Source organism: Cimex lectularius, unplaced genomic scaffold (genome assembly GCF_000648675.2).
Source record: "Cimex lectularius strain Harlan isolate CLEC.00 unplaced genomic scaffold, Clec_2.1 scaffold19, whole genome shotgun sequence".
Taxonomy (NCBI): Eukaryota; Metazoa; Arthropoda; class Insecta; order Hemiptera; family Cimicidae; genus Cimex; species Cimex lectularius.
In genome coordinates this window covers 659233-673150 of record NW_019392664.1, presented here as the reverse complement: position 1 = coordinate 673150, position 13918 = coordinate 659233, and the positions used below count along the sequence as shown (strand labels likewise).

General features: G+C 32.9%; 2 protein-coding genes and 1 non-coding gene across 3 annotated transcripts in view; 2 read left to right on the top strand and 1 right to left on the bottom strand.

The window, feature by feature from the left end:
- Window positions 1-2430: 2430 nt before the first annotated feature.
- LOC106662074 (zinc finger CCHC domain-containing protein 24-like) lies at window positions 2431-13700 on the bottom strand. Its single transcript, XM_014385881.2, has 6 exons — window positions 13563-13700; window positions 6154-6262; window positions 5973-6094; window positions 3498-3662; window positions 3297-3441; window positions 2431-2853 (listed from the first exon to the last, which is right to left on the bottom strand). The coding sequence occupies exons 1-5, from the start codon at window positions 13683-13685 to the stop codon at window positions 3304-3306; spliced, it is 657 nt and encodes a 218-aa protein (XP_014241367.1). The 5' UTR covers window positions 13686-13700; the 3' UTR covers window positions 2431-2853; window positions 3297-3303.
- Window positions 4628-4717, top strand: Trnay-gua. The gene is given in 2 exon segments: window positions 4628-4664; window positions 4682-4717. It is a non-coding gene; the product is annotated as a tRNA-Tyr (tRNA).
- LOC112126256 (homogentisate 1,2-dioxygenase-like) overlaps window positions 9366-13918 on the top strand; it is a 28253-nt gene continuing 23700 nt past the window's right edge. The window contains exon 1 of the mRNA XM_024224988.1: window positions 9366-9528. Within this exon, the coding sequence (XP_024080756.1) occupies window positions 9492-9528 (37 nt within the window). The 5' untranslated portion in view covers window positions 9366-9491. The remainder of the gene's footprint in view (window positions 9529-13918) is intronic.

The following is a 13918-nucleotide window of genomic DNA, read 5'->3' as shown; positions in this document are numbered from 1 at the left end:
ATATACGACTCATGACAAACAACAACAAAGTTTTAAGTGTTTAATTAAGTCTTTAATTAAGAACAAGATTTATGTTCACTGTCTCACAGGAAATTGTAGTTTTCCAATGACTGATTTCTATTTCTTAAAGAAAATTAGTGGCATGAAATAAAAAGTTGATTCTACACTGCTCCACGAAAAAAATTGGCACACTGCAATTTTGATTTATTTTTTAATTTGAAAATGTTTTGGCCATATTTTTTGTTTTACTATTTTAAATATTATTTAATTATTATTTATTAAGTTATAATTAGGTGGAAAGTATTTGTTTTTGTTGTCGATTATGAGGCAGAAACGCTCAAATCCTAATTTCATTTAAATCTCCAAATGTAAATCATCAAGGTCATTTAATCCTTTAAAATTGCCTTTATTCACTATTCAGTTGGTGGCACAGAACAAACGATTATGAAATGCCCATAATCAGTGAGCAACTTGCCCGCAACATTGTACTTGTTGAGGATGGAAGAAATCAGCCTTATGCTGCGAGAATTTTAGATTTGCCTAAAACAAAGGTTGTCAGGGATTTAGCGGTTACTGGAGACTGTATGCAAGGTGTAATTGGAGAACCTGGATCGGGATGTCCAATAGCCAGGGGACCAGCTGATCACCGATTTATCAGATTTCACACTTTGAGACATCGCTTTCCACTGCTTCTGAAACGTCTCAAAGACTTTCAGCTATGCTAGACATGTCTGTTTAGTGTGGAAAAAATAAGAAGGAAACTACCAGAAGTGAGTCTATATCCATATAAGGCCAACAATGGGTCCGGCGCTTACCAGTGTTCATCATCGGGGGCAGAACCAATAATTAAGGAATGTTATGTTTTCAGACGATACCCAGTTTTCTCTCCATTTACCAGATGGATGTCTTCCAGTTTATCGAGCAACTGTACATCTCTACAGCCAATGCATTGCCGGAAGAGGATTGTTTGGAGGTGGTTCAATTATGGGGTGTTGAGTGGAATTTCTTTGGAAGTTAATACAAATTATTAATAGAACGTCACTTAATGCATAAATCTACGTGACAGAAATTCTTGAGGAATATGTGGTGTCTTTGCTCCGTTTGTTGACGAGCGATTTTTGTTCACGCAAGATAATGCAAGACCAACTGTTTCCACCAGTGTTATGCAGTACTTTTGAAATTCAACATTTAAATCCTAAGACGCCCAGCCCGTAGTCCTGATTTGAACCCCATAGAGTACTTTTGGGACGAGCTCGGACATGGAGTAAAATTAAGAAATAACCCTCCAACAGCCTTAGCTGAGCTGAAAGTTACTTTAGTTGAGATTTGGGATGAAATTCCTCCAGAAGTTAAATGTTTAATTATGAGCATGCTGAGAGGTTTATTGTGTTTAAGAGGAGGTAAAACACCCTATAAAGATTGTTAAGTTTGTTTTATAATGTTTTATGTTCATATAGAAAAGTGATTTTTTTTTCTTTTTTTAGTTAATTTTTTCATTTTTGAAAGATATATTCGCTTCCCACTAACAAAATCTTTCAATAAATACCCAAATTATAAAATATATCAGTGTTAATATTACTGAAAAGGCAAGTATATAAAAACAATATCAAGATTAAAAGTGCGGCGCATTTTTTGTGGAACAGTTTATTTTAAATTTAGCAGTTTTTGGAAGGATTAGTGTTTGTTTTATTAGCAAAACTTTAAATTGAAGGTTGTAGAATGGGTCTTCTTAAAGGAAATTTAATGCTCTTTTCAATGCTTTTTTTATTTCCCCAAAAATGAATAGTTCAGAAGCTACGACTAGATTTATGACAAAAACCATAGATTGTATATAATTGAAAAAAAAAGACACAAGTGAAATGAAATATCTGTGAAAAGGTTGAGAATCAGAGCATGGTTCATCCTTACTTTTTTTATCTCTCTACAGGTGTTCAATGGTTTCAATAGTTCAGGAACAGGTGGTCAATATATGTTTTATTACATTATGTGCATAAGGGTGGGGCCATTAGGTAGCTGTGTGTTAGTCTTGTATGCCCTATTCATAGTCTGCAAAAAGCTGTTTCATATCTCCCGTTGTTTTGGTATGATGATAGCTATTCCCGGGTGGTGTTTTTTATTTCTCTCAATTTGTTGTCCTTTGTTGCCTCCCATTTGCATTGCCGGAAGTGGTATTTTTTCTTTTTCAGGAGGGAAGTAAATCATTTAGGGGGATTTCTTATATTGCTGTACTGGGGGGGGGTCAATAAATGGTTAATAAAACTGCAGTTTTTTATTTGTATTTATCTTGATATGGTAGAAATAGAAGGATTTTTAAACATAATCACCTTATATTTATTTATTTCTCAGTGACATAAATAAGGTTTCTCAATAAAATAAATATTCATTTTAATTAATAATCTTTCTCATCATAACAATAATAATACTGGAATCATTTAATTGTCTTAAATCATTTCTTAAATAAATAGCAGCTAATTGTAATTAATTCCATTAATTAATTATTTCAAACAGCTGAGGGCAATATGCTCACAATGCTGCTTACAATATTCCATCATTTCAAATTTGTACTTTATTTAATCTGCGATGAAGAACTTTTACAACATACTAACAACAACTTAAAATGATCTTTAATTCCAGTGTCCATTATTCCCTTTATATACAAACATATTGCGTACAAATTTACACAAAATACTTTCAAATTTTATACAAACATAATCTTTTCTGTGAATTATATTTTCGATAAAGATTAAGGTAATTATATCACATTTGTTTGCTGAATATTGTCTGGCTTTTTCATATGATGAGTGTTTGTCTGAAATATTTATTTTCCAGCATGGCAACTTAATTGTGGATAATCTGTAAATGAGGGAAAACGTATTAAAGTCTTGATCATTTTCTTTTATATAAAGTAATAATAAATAGCATATGTATTAATTAAAAAAAGTTTTCAAACTCCTTAAATTAACTTAATAATAAGTTAAAGTGTTTACTTTTGTTCCAATGTTTACCTAAGAACATTAGAAGGTATTGTAATTCCCTATAAAATAGACAGTTTACAAATTTAACAGAAAAACAGCATGGACTGGTTGAGTTTCTACATGGAATAGGGTGCCAAAAGAGGTTTTTCTAAATAGTCTACCTCAGTGGACAATAATAGTCTGTTTGGTTGTGGCATAATAAAGGCGAGCACTATGTTTAGAATTTAGCTTATTGCCATACCCAGATATTTAGAAACTACCCCACATGGCTTGGCCTACATTTTTGATCCTCTATTTAATTAATTCCAAATTGGAACTTACCATTTAGCTAAGGATATGATAGTCTTGGAGGAGGATGATCCCGCCTGCAGTAAAATCCAAGCTGTTGGCACTTTTCGCAGAGATGCTGAGGATGGACTTTCGATTGATCCGAAACATCAAGCCCATCAGGTTTTTCCAGTGGCCTCTTTTAATTAAAAAAATTAATAATTACAACAAATGATTAAAATTTTATTGTTTTACCTGTTTGTGAGGGTAAACATTTATGTGGCATTTGATACACTGTTGGCCCATATTTGCCCAACTGTTGCCAGACATCCATTTTCTTTTGCATTTGGGGCATTTGTATTCACCGAAGCATCTTTTCTTTCCCTGATATGGTGTCAATCCTTCCCCTTTTGGTCTTGCCTGAAAATCAAACTAGTTTATATTATATTAATGAATAAGATGATAATTGCAAATTTGCCATTACTTCTGGATATGGTATCTTAAATGAACATTTGACATTTATTATAAATCTCACTCCTTTCATTTGAATGAGAAGGCAATAATCAAATTAATTTTTGTGAAAGTTATAAAATTAAAAGTTACAAATTTCATTTGCCATTTGCAAAAAGATTTATCACAGTTTGAAATTCAAAAATGAAATTTTCATTTGAATCCTTGAAATTTTGAAAATGAATAGGATTCATAATAAAGGCCAGTGCTATTTCATGGCCTAAAAAAATCCTTCAGAGTAAGTGGAAGGCTTTGGTTCACACAATTGAGAATGGTTGCATTTTGCATAACTTTGCTCAAACTATTTTCTTTAAAATACAGCTTAGCTTCTTAAAAAAACGTCTGTTTGCATTTACTTATAAATACCTAATTTATAAATCAGGGAAATAAAGAATTAGGTCAAAGTTGAATGGACAAATTAAATAAAAAGTAAATAATTTAATACGATTGGATAATTAAATAATTAATATAAAATGGGCATGAAATTTTCTTAAAATTTTACAGAGATTTCTGCATTCAGTGTTAAGCTAAGTAGGCAAAAATTATTGACGATGGTAATTTCCAGATTCTTCTCCTTGCTTGCTCTTAAATTGAAAACTAAAAAGCTAGCTACCATAATCATATTAGGATTATGAAGCTATTATTGTTGGTTGCAATGTACAACTTGTTTTCCCTTTTTAAAATTTGTTTTGCAAGACAATGGATCTTGGCTCTAATAAATAATAATATATAATAGTTGTTTATCTTATTTCATTCAACAATTATTCAATGTTGCTTTTATGTCTCGTCGGTTTACTTCAGATCAAATAAATCCTAACATATACTCAGTTACTGCTATTCCACTTTCTCCCAATCGAGAAAGGAAATGTCCAGTTCCTCTGGTAGCTCAGTTGGTAGAGCGGTGGACTGTAGTGGTCGTTAAAACAGGTATCCATAGTTCGCTGGTTCAAATCCGGCCCGGAGGACTAAATTTTTTTACTCTGAAATTAATTTTTCTATATGATGTTTATTACGGATGAAATTTACGTTTTTTTTTAACGTCTTTAATTTCGAACTCGGTTTATGTTTTCATCCGTTTAATCTAGTGGCTCAACTGTGAGAATTATAATTAGCCTGGAGCTCTCAATTATCGTGGAGGATGGGCAGAACTAATTAAAACAATTGGTCCAAACCGACTCCAGCACCAATTTGAACATTGAAGCATCGAACTGCGATGTTTTTGTTTATGATTACGTCGACAGTGACATTAGCGATTCTTTTTCGAGCAAGATTGGTGAAATAAACTCAGTTTCGATCATAAAACCGTTTTTCTAGAAATACATCCTTTTGAACCGACGCCAATGAGTTGGTAAATTCAGTTTTCCTCGAAACATACAATCCATTGAACGAAACAATAAATATAAAATGCTTGCCGGTGGAAAGCGAATAGTCACAAAAATGTAACAACCCCATCGAGTCTTAATGAAAAATAAGAAAAAGTTCAGATACATACGGTATAGAATATTTTAACTCAAGTAATCTCGTTTCGTGATAGTTTCGTGCTCAAATGTAAATAATAAATGGAATAAATGTGTATAAATAAATGTAAGAAAATAAATTAAAAATTGGAAAATCCTATGAGGAATATCACTGATAGAAACTTCACTGTAGCTATCCACAAGTATCACACAGTACTTTTTTGCACAGTTTGTCAAATTAATTAAAACAAATAAATAAAAATACACTCATTAAAAATAAACTCGTTGTTTTCACATCTTAAGAACGATTACGTGCAGTGCGTAATCTTACGGTTTTCGACACCCGGGTTTTGAGAAGAATAACTTTTCATTTATTTAAACGTATGAAGTTTACTGAAGAAAAGTTTATAGAAGACGAAAGATGAAAAAAGAAACTATAAGGGAAAAATCACAGCCAAATATTTTTGCTTTTACCAGATCATTGACATTTTTAGCACCAATCAGGAAAGGCGAAACTGGGAGACCTCTGAGCGCTGAATCTATTTCAAGATAGCTCGGGAAGTAATTCTTAATCTGGTAAATTGAAACGGTATTCGGAGTGCAGGAGGGCATTCACTCCTGTACGGTTTTAATAAATTGCTCTAAATGTCCAATTACCAATCCCACAAAATGTTTATAATTGATCTCCTAGGGTGTCCAGGAAAAAGATCGTGTATAAAAATGAAAAAGAGTTAGGAAATTGATGAAACCCGTTCAAACTCACCATGGGGCAGTCCTTGATGTAGTGTCCTTTGCTGAAGCATAGATGACAGAGGTATGTCGCAGGGGGTTGCTTGTATCCTTTATCCGATAAGCACAGTTCGTTCAACGCTTCGCTCAGGTCTCCTGCAAGGCGGAGCATTTACCAAATTATGTAGCTATATTATTTTAGTGGGGCAATTTACCTATATTTGCGTCCCCCAACGATGCAAGGGCCGACAGGTGAAATTTGGTGTATCCCGCTCCAGGACTGGCTCCTCCATATCCATTCCATCCAGCGGTCAGTAGTTTACCCTAAAATTTTCAATAAAAAATTTCCTATTAAAAAAGCTTGGATTTTAATATCTATTATGTAAGGAATGTAGGATATTTGGTGAATTGTTAGAACTATGATTCGAACACGGGCGTGTCGTGTGAAAATTGATGCGTTGAACGTAGTTCCACGCGCGTCGACCGTTGCCAAAATTTTTACACCTATAAAGTTTTCCTTATAATTTCTCTTTATAAATGCGACTTTTGATGAAATTACTTTCCCCGTCGATCCGTTCGGAACCACCACGTTTTTCCGAAGAGCGGGATCCTGTCCAAAAAACCACCAAAATCTTTGGCCTTGACCAATATGGGCTTGGAAAATTCATCCGGGGTGGTCTTATAATCACGGGGAAATTGTTTGATCCTATTAAAATCTATTTCCATCGTTTACGGAGAATCTAGGACCTACATTTGAACAATGTTGTACGAATGCCATTTTTTGCACGATGTTCAATTATTACCGATAATCTATGAATCTGTTTCTTCTCACTACTGGTCATGAGATGTGTTCAACTGCTTGATGTTCTTCAAGTTTAAAGTGTAAATTCATAATTTACATTCCCAAAATGTATAATAAATTAATCGTAATTTACTAAATTGTTTACTATCGAACAGAATGCCCGAATCAAAAGCGAAGTACGAGTCATGGAACTAGGGTGTACGACAAGGAAAAGTCTCGAGCTCACTTTTATTCAATCACCCATTCGACTTTTTGAAATACACAGTTACACCAAATGTTACTATGGAAGTGTTGTACTGCTTAAAATCCTTTTATGTTTATGAATTTTTGCGGGTTAATTTTTCTATTAATATGGTAATATTTTAGAATTTAACCTCATCTAAATTTTTAACCTAATGGAAATCGATTATCATTATATTTATTTTTTCTCAGACCAAATAGTTTTTAACTACGTAATAATGTTTGCAGTAATTCACCTTTTTGCAAATTATATTCACGTTTTTACACAAAAAGAATCATTCTTTTACAAATTACATTCACCCTTTTGCAAATCAAATTCTTCTTTTGCAAAACAAATTAATCTTTTTGCAAAGTACATTCACTCTTTTACAAATCAAATTCATCTTTGCATAAAGCAAAGTCCCTCTTTTACAAATAAAATTTATTATTTTGATAATTAAATTCACCCTTTTCTAAATCAAATTCATCCTTTTCAAAATCAAATTCTTCCTGTAGCAAAACAGATTAAACTTTTTACAAATTAAATTCACCCTTTTACAAATAAAATTCAACCTTTTGGAAATCAAATTCACTCTTTTAAAAATAAAATAAATTATTTTGCTAGTTACATTCACTCTTTTCCAAATCAAATTCATACTTTTCCAAATCAAATTCTTCCTTTAGCAAAACAAATTAATCTTTTTACAAATTAAATTCACCCTTTTACAAATAAAATTCATCCTTTTGTAAGTAAAATTCACCCGTTTTCAAACTGAATCAATCTTTTTGTAATTCAAATTCATCCTTTTACAAATAAAATTAACTGTTTTGCAAATCAAAATCACCTTTTTGTAAATTAAATTCACTCTATAGTAAATCAAATTATTCCCTTTTGCAAATTAAATTTACCCTTTTGCAAATTAAATTCTTTCCTTTGCAAAGCAAATTCATCCTTTTGCAAAGTAAATTCTCTCTATTGCAAAAAATTCATCCTTTTTAAAAGTAAATTCACCCTTTTACAAATAAAATTCACCCCTTTGAAAAGAAAAATTAACTCTATTGCAAATAAATTCAACCTTTTCCAAGTTAAATTCTCTCTATTGCAAATGAATTCATCCTTTCAAAAATTCCTTTCACCCTTTTACAAATAAAATTCAACCTTTTCCATGTTAAATTCTCTCTATTGCAAATAAAATTAATCCTTTTGCAAAGAAAATTAACTCTATTTCAAATTTAAAAAAGTAAATTCATCTTTTTACAAATAAAATTAATCCCTTTGCAAAGAAAAATTAATTCTATTGCAAATAAAATTCATCCTTGTAAAATTAAATTCACCCTATTACAAATAAAATTCATCCCTTTGCAATGAAAAATTAACTCTATTGCAAATAAAATTCAATCTTTTCCAAATTAAATTCTTTCTATTGCAAATAAAATTAATCCTTTTGCAAAGAAAATTAACTCTACTTCAAATTTAAAATAGTAAATTCATCTTTTTTACAAATAAAATTAATCCCTTTGCAAAGAAAAATTAACTCTATTGCAAATAAAATTCATCCTTTTAAAATTAAATTCACCCTTTTACAAATAAAATTCATCCTTTTGCAAAACAAATAAGTCATTTTTGCAAATAAAATTCACCCTTTTGCAAATCAAATTAATTTTTTATAGTATAGTTGTTTAGTAAGTACAAAGAGTGGCAATTGACAATAGTCACCCCCGGTTTTCTCAAAACCTACTACCATCTATTATAGATTTCTTACTAACTTATTAATATTATTGGATGTTTTTTTAAAACCTTATATAATATATAGAATTACTTGATTCCCAAAAGAGTAAAATTGACCCAATTTAAAAGGGTGAGTTTAATTGGAAAAACTGATGATGAACGTAAACTTGAAATGTGTGGTGATTAGTGACCGTTAATCGATATTTATTTAGAAATCGTGAGATGCGGTCTGGTGTGATGTAGGTTTCAGAAAAACATTTTCTTTATCGAGCCAACGTTTCGATCTTTATTGAGATCATCATCAGGGCCTGGAATTTACAAACATTGTTTACATATAACAATTACATTTTGGATGTGGAAAAGTGAATGCAGTTTTTATTTTATCCATTCTTTGCTGTTTTCCAAAAACTTAGTCGTCATTCATTGTCGTTGTTCAATTGTTTCCCACTGAAATATCACAAGTTCGATATTTTAATAATTGCGTAAAGCTTAAACTACTCTGATCGTAAAGGGTGGCGACCAAGGTTAGCGTCTTTTCCCGTTTCCCAGTCGGCGTCTTAGATTACCCAGTTAAAAACTTCGGTTATTTTCGCCGTTCTATTTATTCGCCTGCCAGCGGCTGGACAAAACGGAACAGCACTATCCCCTGCTAACTTCTAATTTCGATTCTCGTTAATTCGCCTCGATTGCTCGAGTCGATCGAATTTGTCTTCCTTGGTCCACCGTCTATTCGCACCGGCGAGCCCCCCTTTCCGCTTTGGGCCATTGCCAACGGGGACAGAAATGCTTAAACGTCTCTAATAATGAGTCTTGGTGTTTTACACGGTGATTTCTACTACGGTGAGCACAGTCATAAAACGTACCATTGACCTAGATTTAAATAATTGCCTATTTTTAGCAATTAGTCACACAGCTCTGGGTCAAGACGTCTCATTGAAATAGCTGGTATGACAGAACAACGATTCAAACTATAGTTTACACCTCGATGTACATATTTTCTTAAAATATTATGATTTATAAACTTAATAACGAACACTCAAGCTCATATGCATAAAACGGCATAACTATTAATGTTGAAGACATGAAGAAAAGGATAGCTATAAAACTTACTGAAATATAGTAAGGCCTTAAATCGACTAATGCAATATCCGTAAAAATATCTTATTTATATCCGTAATAAAATCCTATTTAATAGTGCAAAATAACAATTATATTCAATAATTTAACAAATTCGGTTTTGAAAATTACCATGGATGGTTTATCTACTTAAGGATACGAAGGAATTCAAAACCATCTTGTTATTTATATTTCAAAATAAGAAAATAAATTATTAACTCCACTCGTTTACATTCAATTAATTATTTAAAATATAATTTTTAACCGTTTATTTCCGCTTTATTTCTCCATTTTCATAGCTAATTGACGATTCGACGGGTTTAAGTTTCAACCGGAGTCGCTTAATGTTTACCGTAGGTTTCTTTTTTATAAATAAAACGACATTGGTTGTATGCCAATTTCTGGTGAAATCCCAAGGGGGGAGGGGAACAATTAGTCCGGACACGAAATTTTACTTACAGTTTCGCAATAAAATAATTTTCAACGGTTCAACACGACAGTGAATAAACAAAAAGTGTTTGACCGCAAAACCTCACCTGTGCGAGGCGCGTGTATTAATAACAAAAGTTTTTCTTTTCTTCTTTTTTAAATTAGGTCTTTAGATACTGGCAGATAGTCAATAGCAACATCCTGAGCTGGGAAATATCACCTTGAGAATACTAAGTAGACACTGTCACATAAGGTTAAGCGTCTTTTTATCTACTAACCTAGTTTATTTATTAAATTCAAATTGAAAATTGATTAGACAGTTTATTCTGTGATAATTTGATTGTCAGGAACGGTACACAACTCGTCGGGAAATAAATAATCAACCATCGCTTTTGTCAAATTACAAAATGCATCTGCAAAAGCCCACTGAGGATAGTAAAACACACTGTTGGCCCAGACGGGATTACGTTTTTAAAAGTAATTTTTCGCCTTATTTGCATACTACACAAAAATATATGATGTGCTTAAATAATATGGTTATAATTATAAGAAACTCGTGAGGGATCTGGCCGCACAACGCATATCATAACTTCATTTCTCTTCACTTTTAGTAATTACACGTTGAACTGGCCGTGGGTCCGTCTAGACTCGTAGTTCAACATTTATTGCTGTACCCACTCGTAGACCAACTTCTACCATAAACTTTTCCTATTTATGGGCTATTATATATTCACTCATACATATTATTATTCAAATAGGGTTCGGTCTTATTTTATGCCCATTCATGGAAAGTACAAGTTCCTAACTGCCATTTCATAATTCCTTTAGGATTGTAGGACATTCACATTGGACAATAGCTGATGAATTTTCTTTCAATCCTGCCTGCTAAGCAGGAAAACTTTTAGCTCTATATGTAAGGTAGTTATCAGCTTTTGATTTTTAGACGAGCCATATTAATATTAGCCAGTGAAAAATTTCCTTCCCTCCGTCCATTTAGTCAGTTTTCAACGCCGTGATCTCAATTGTAGTTCTATCTTCTTAGGCAAATGGTTTTGACAGCTCATGTTGAAACACCAACATTATGGTTTATTCAATTTTAAGGTAATTTGAGAACGTTTAGGCAGAACTGATTGCTCTTCATCTCTCTTTGTTCTCTATTTCTATTTCTTTAATTTTTTCTATTCAGTCTCTCCCCCTCTCTCTCTACTCTTTCAATATTTTCTGTTTTCTATATTTTACTTCTGTCTACTTTCTTTCTCCACTCCAAATCTAATTTCTATCTTTGTCTTCTATCATGTCTCTCTCTCTCTCCCTGAATGTGTCCCCTTCTCTCTAGCTCTATCTTTTTCTCTTTGTTCTCTATCTTTTCTCTATGGCCTCTTTAGTTTTATTCTTATGTTTTTCTCTTTGTCCTTTATCTTTTTTTCTCATTCTTTCACTTCTCCTCTCTAACTTTACTCTTTCTATTATTTTCTCTTTGGCCTCTGTTTTTCCTTTCTTGATATCTACCCTCCTCTCCTCTTTCTCTCGCTCTATATTTTCTATATTTTTCGCTTTGCCCTCTACCTATTCTTTCTCAATCTCTCCCCTCCTCTTCTCTTTCTCTCTCTCTCACACACACTTATCTTTTCTAATTCTACTCTTTCTGTTTGTTTTTCTCTCTCTGCCATTTATATAGTCTCTCTCTCGTTCTCTCTAGCTTTTCTATTTACATATCTATTTGTGTTTTGATATTTGAGAGTATATCTATGCAGCATTTAGTTTCATCATGAGTATTTTCTCGCAAATAATTGTTGATATCCCTATGAAGAAATTATGTTCTTTTTACCCCTCCTCTCTCTTTTGTCAGAGACTCAAACTTCAAAAAGCGTGTTGGACAAGATTTATGTCAAGCTGATCGAGGATGGTTAGGGATTAAATTTTGAAGAAATTCTGATATATATGTTCATACTACAACCTCCTATATTTATTTTTAACTTGTAACCAATTTACTCTCGAACAAAAATAACAAAATGTATGTTTACAGTTATGCATGACCTCCCGGTCGTGCCGGTTTAGCATACCACAATTAGGTGAAAATCTTTTTTTTAAATTCCGCCATTAAACAAATTACAGTTGACTCTTGTTAATAAGAAACCCAAGGAACAACAAAAGTAATTCGAATTATCAAAAGGAAAGAAAAGATATTTTAAGAGTGGATATGCATATTTATGTTCTTACTTAGTTTAACATATATATATCGTAAAAATTGAACATTGTTATGCATAAAAAAAAAATCATGAATCAGTTTTTGTTTTGATGTGGCCTGGCGTCCTTTGTCTAAACGATTTTCCAAAGTGACCAGTAGTCAGTACTGAGAGCCCATTGACAAAACACCGACCGCCGGAGAGAAACTAGAGAAAATTCTAAGAAACTTTAGGCTGCGCACAATACATGGAATTTTAGAGGAACATTACAAAGAAAAAGTTCGAATTTAAAGAGGGGAAGTGGCTCCATTTGGATTTACAAAATGGTCTCTCACGAAAAATATTTCCTATTATCGAATGTATCAACATATACAGATTTTTTTTCGATTTACCAAAGTGACCTGTTGAGGAGTTCGTATTATCAAGAAATTCGAATTATCACTTTTCGAATTAACAAGAGCCGACTGTATTAGAACGACAATTTACGGATGTAAAGTAAAAAACACAATTTGAAAATTTGGGTTGGATTATTATTTCAACCTCAATATCATGTTATTACTGATTGATGCTTGCTGGTGTTTAGTTGAAGAAAGACGTAACGAATTGGACATAGTTGCGATTGTTATTTTTCTCTTAAATCTTTACCAGATCGGTTGAATATTATATAATAGCGTATTTTTGAAAAATTGCCTTTGAAAATTTTTTGTTGTTATTATCCTGTGGGATTTGTAAGCTTTTATATCTAACTGTATTGTCAATTGAATCTGCCTCATAAATCAGGCCAAATGAAATTAAACAACCAGATTTTTTTTTTAACTTTCACCGAATTTTGGTGAATTCAGCATACTTGTGATTTTGATCTAAACAGCCAGGCTAGGTTCAAAATAGAATTTCTGAAGGGTTTTAATGTTGCTTCGCCTTAAAAGCCCGTGCGATCTTTAGACGAAAATAAAAGGTGAAATCAGATATCTCCCCACGAATCCCTTGATGGTTTTGTCTAAAAGGTGTTTTATATGTAACATGTTTCTCACTGAAGTACAGTTAACGTGTCTTAACTTTACACCCAAGAGGTCTGAGTTGTATTTCGCTGTTTATACAATTTAAAACCAGGGCACCGGGTAAGCTTTCGATTAATAGACGTACCGGGATGGCTTCCGGGTGGTACATGAATAACGCTGGAGGCTGGGAGATGTCCTGATAGCGGGCGGGCATGGCTGTCACTGAACAGCGGCGGCCGGATTCCCTGCGCCCACCTCCACTTTTCATTTGGGGCGCCTCCAAAAACATCGGACGATCAACCCAGGGTTCTTCCCCAGCTGTCAAGAATAGCGTAGACGCCTCGGCCCTAGACACAATAGCTTATTGGTGCGGCCTATTAAAATGTTACCTCTCTACTTTCGAAAAATTGCATGGTGCAACTTCGTCAAAACCACCTATAAATGGCGGGGGCGTTCATCGAGCTAAAATTTATATTATTCTGAATTCAAAAGCCTTGAATG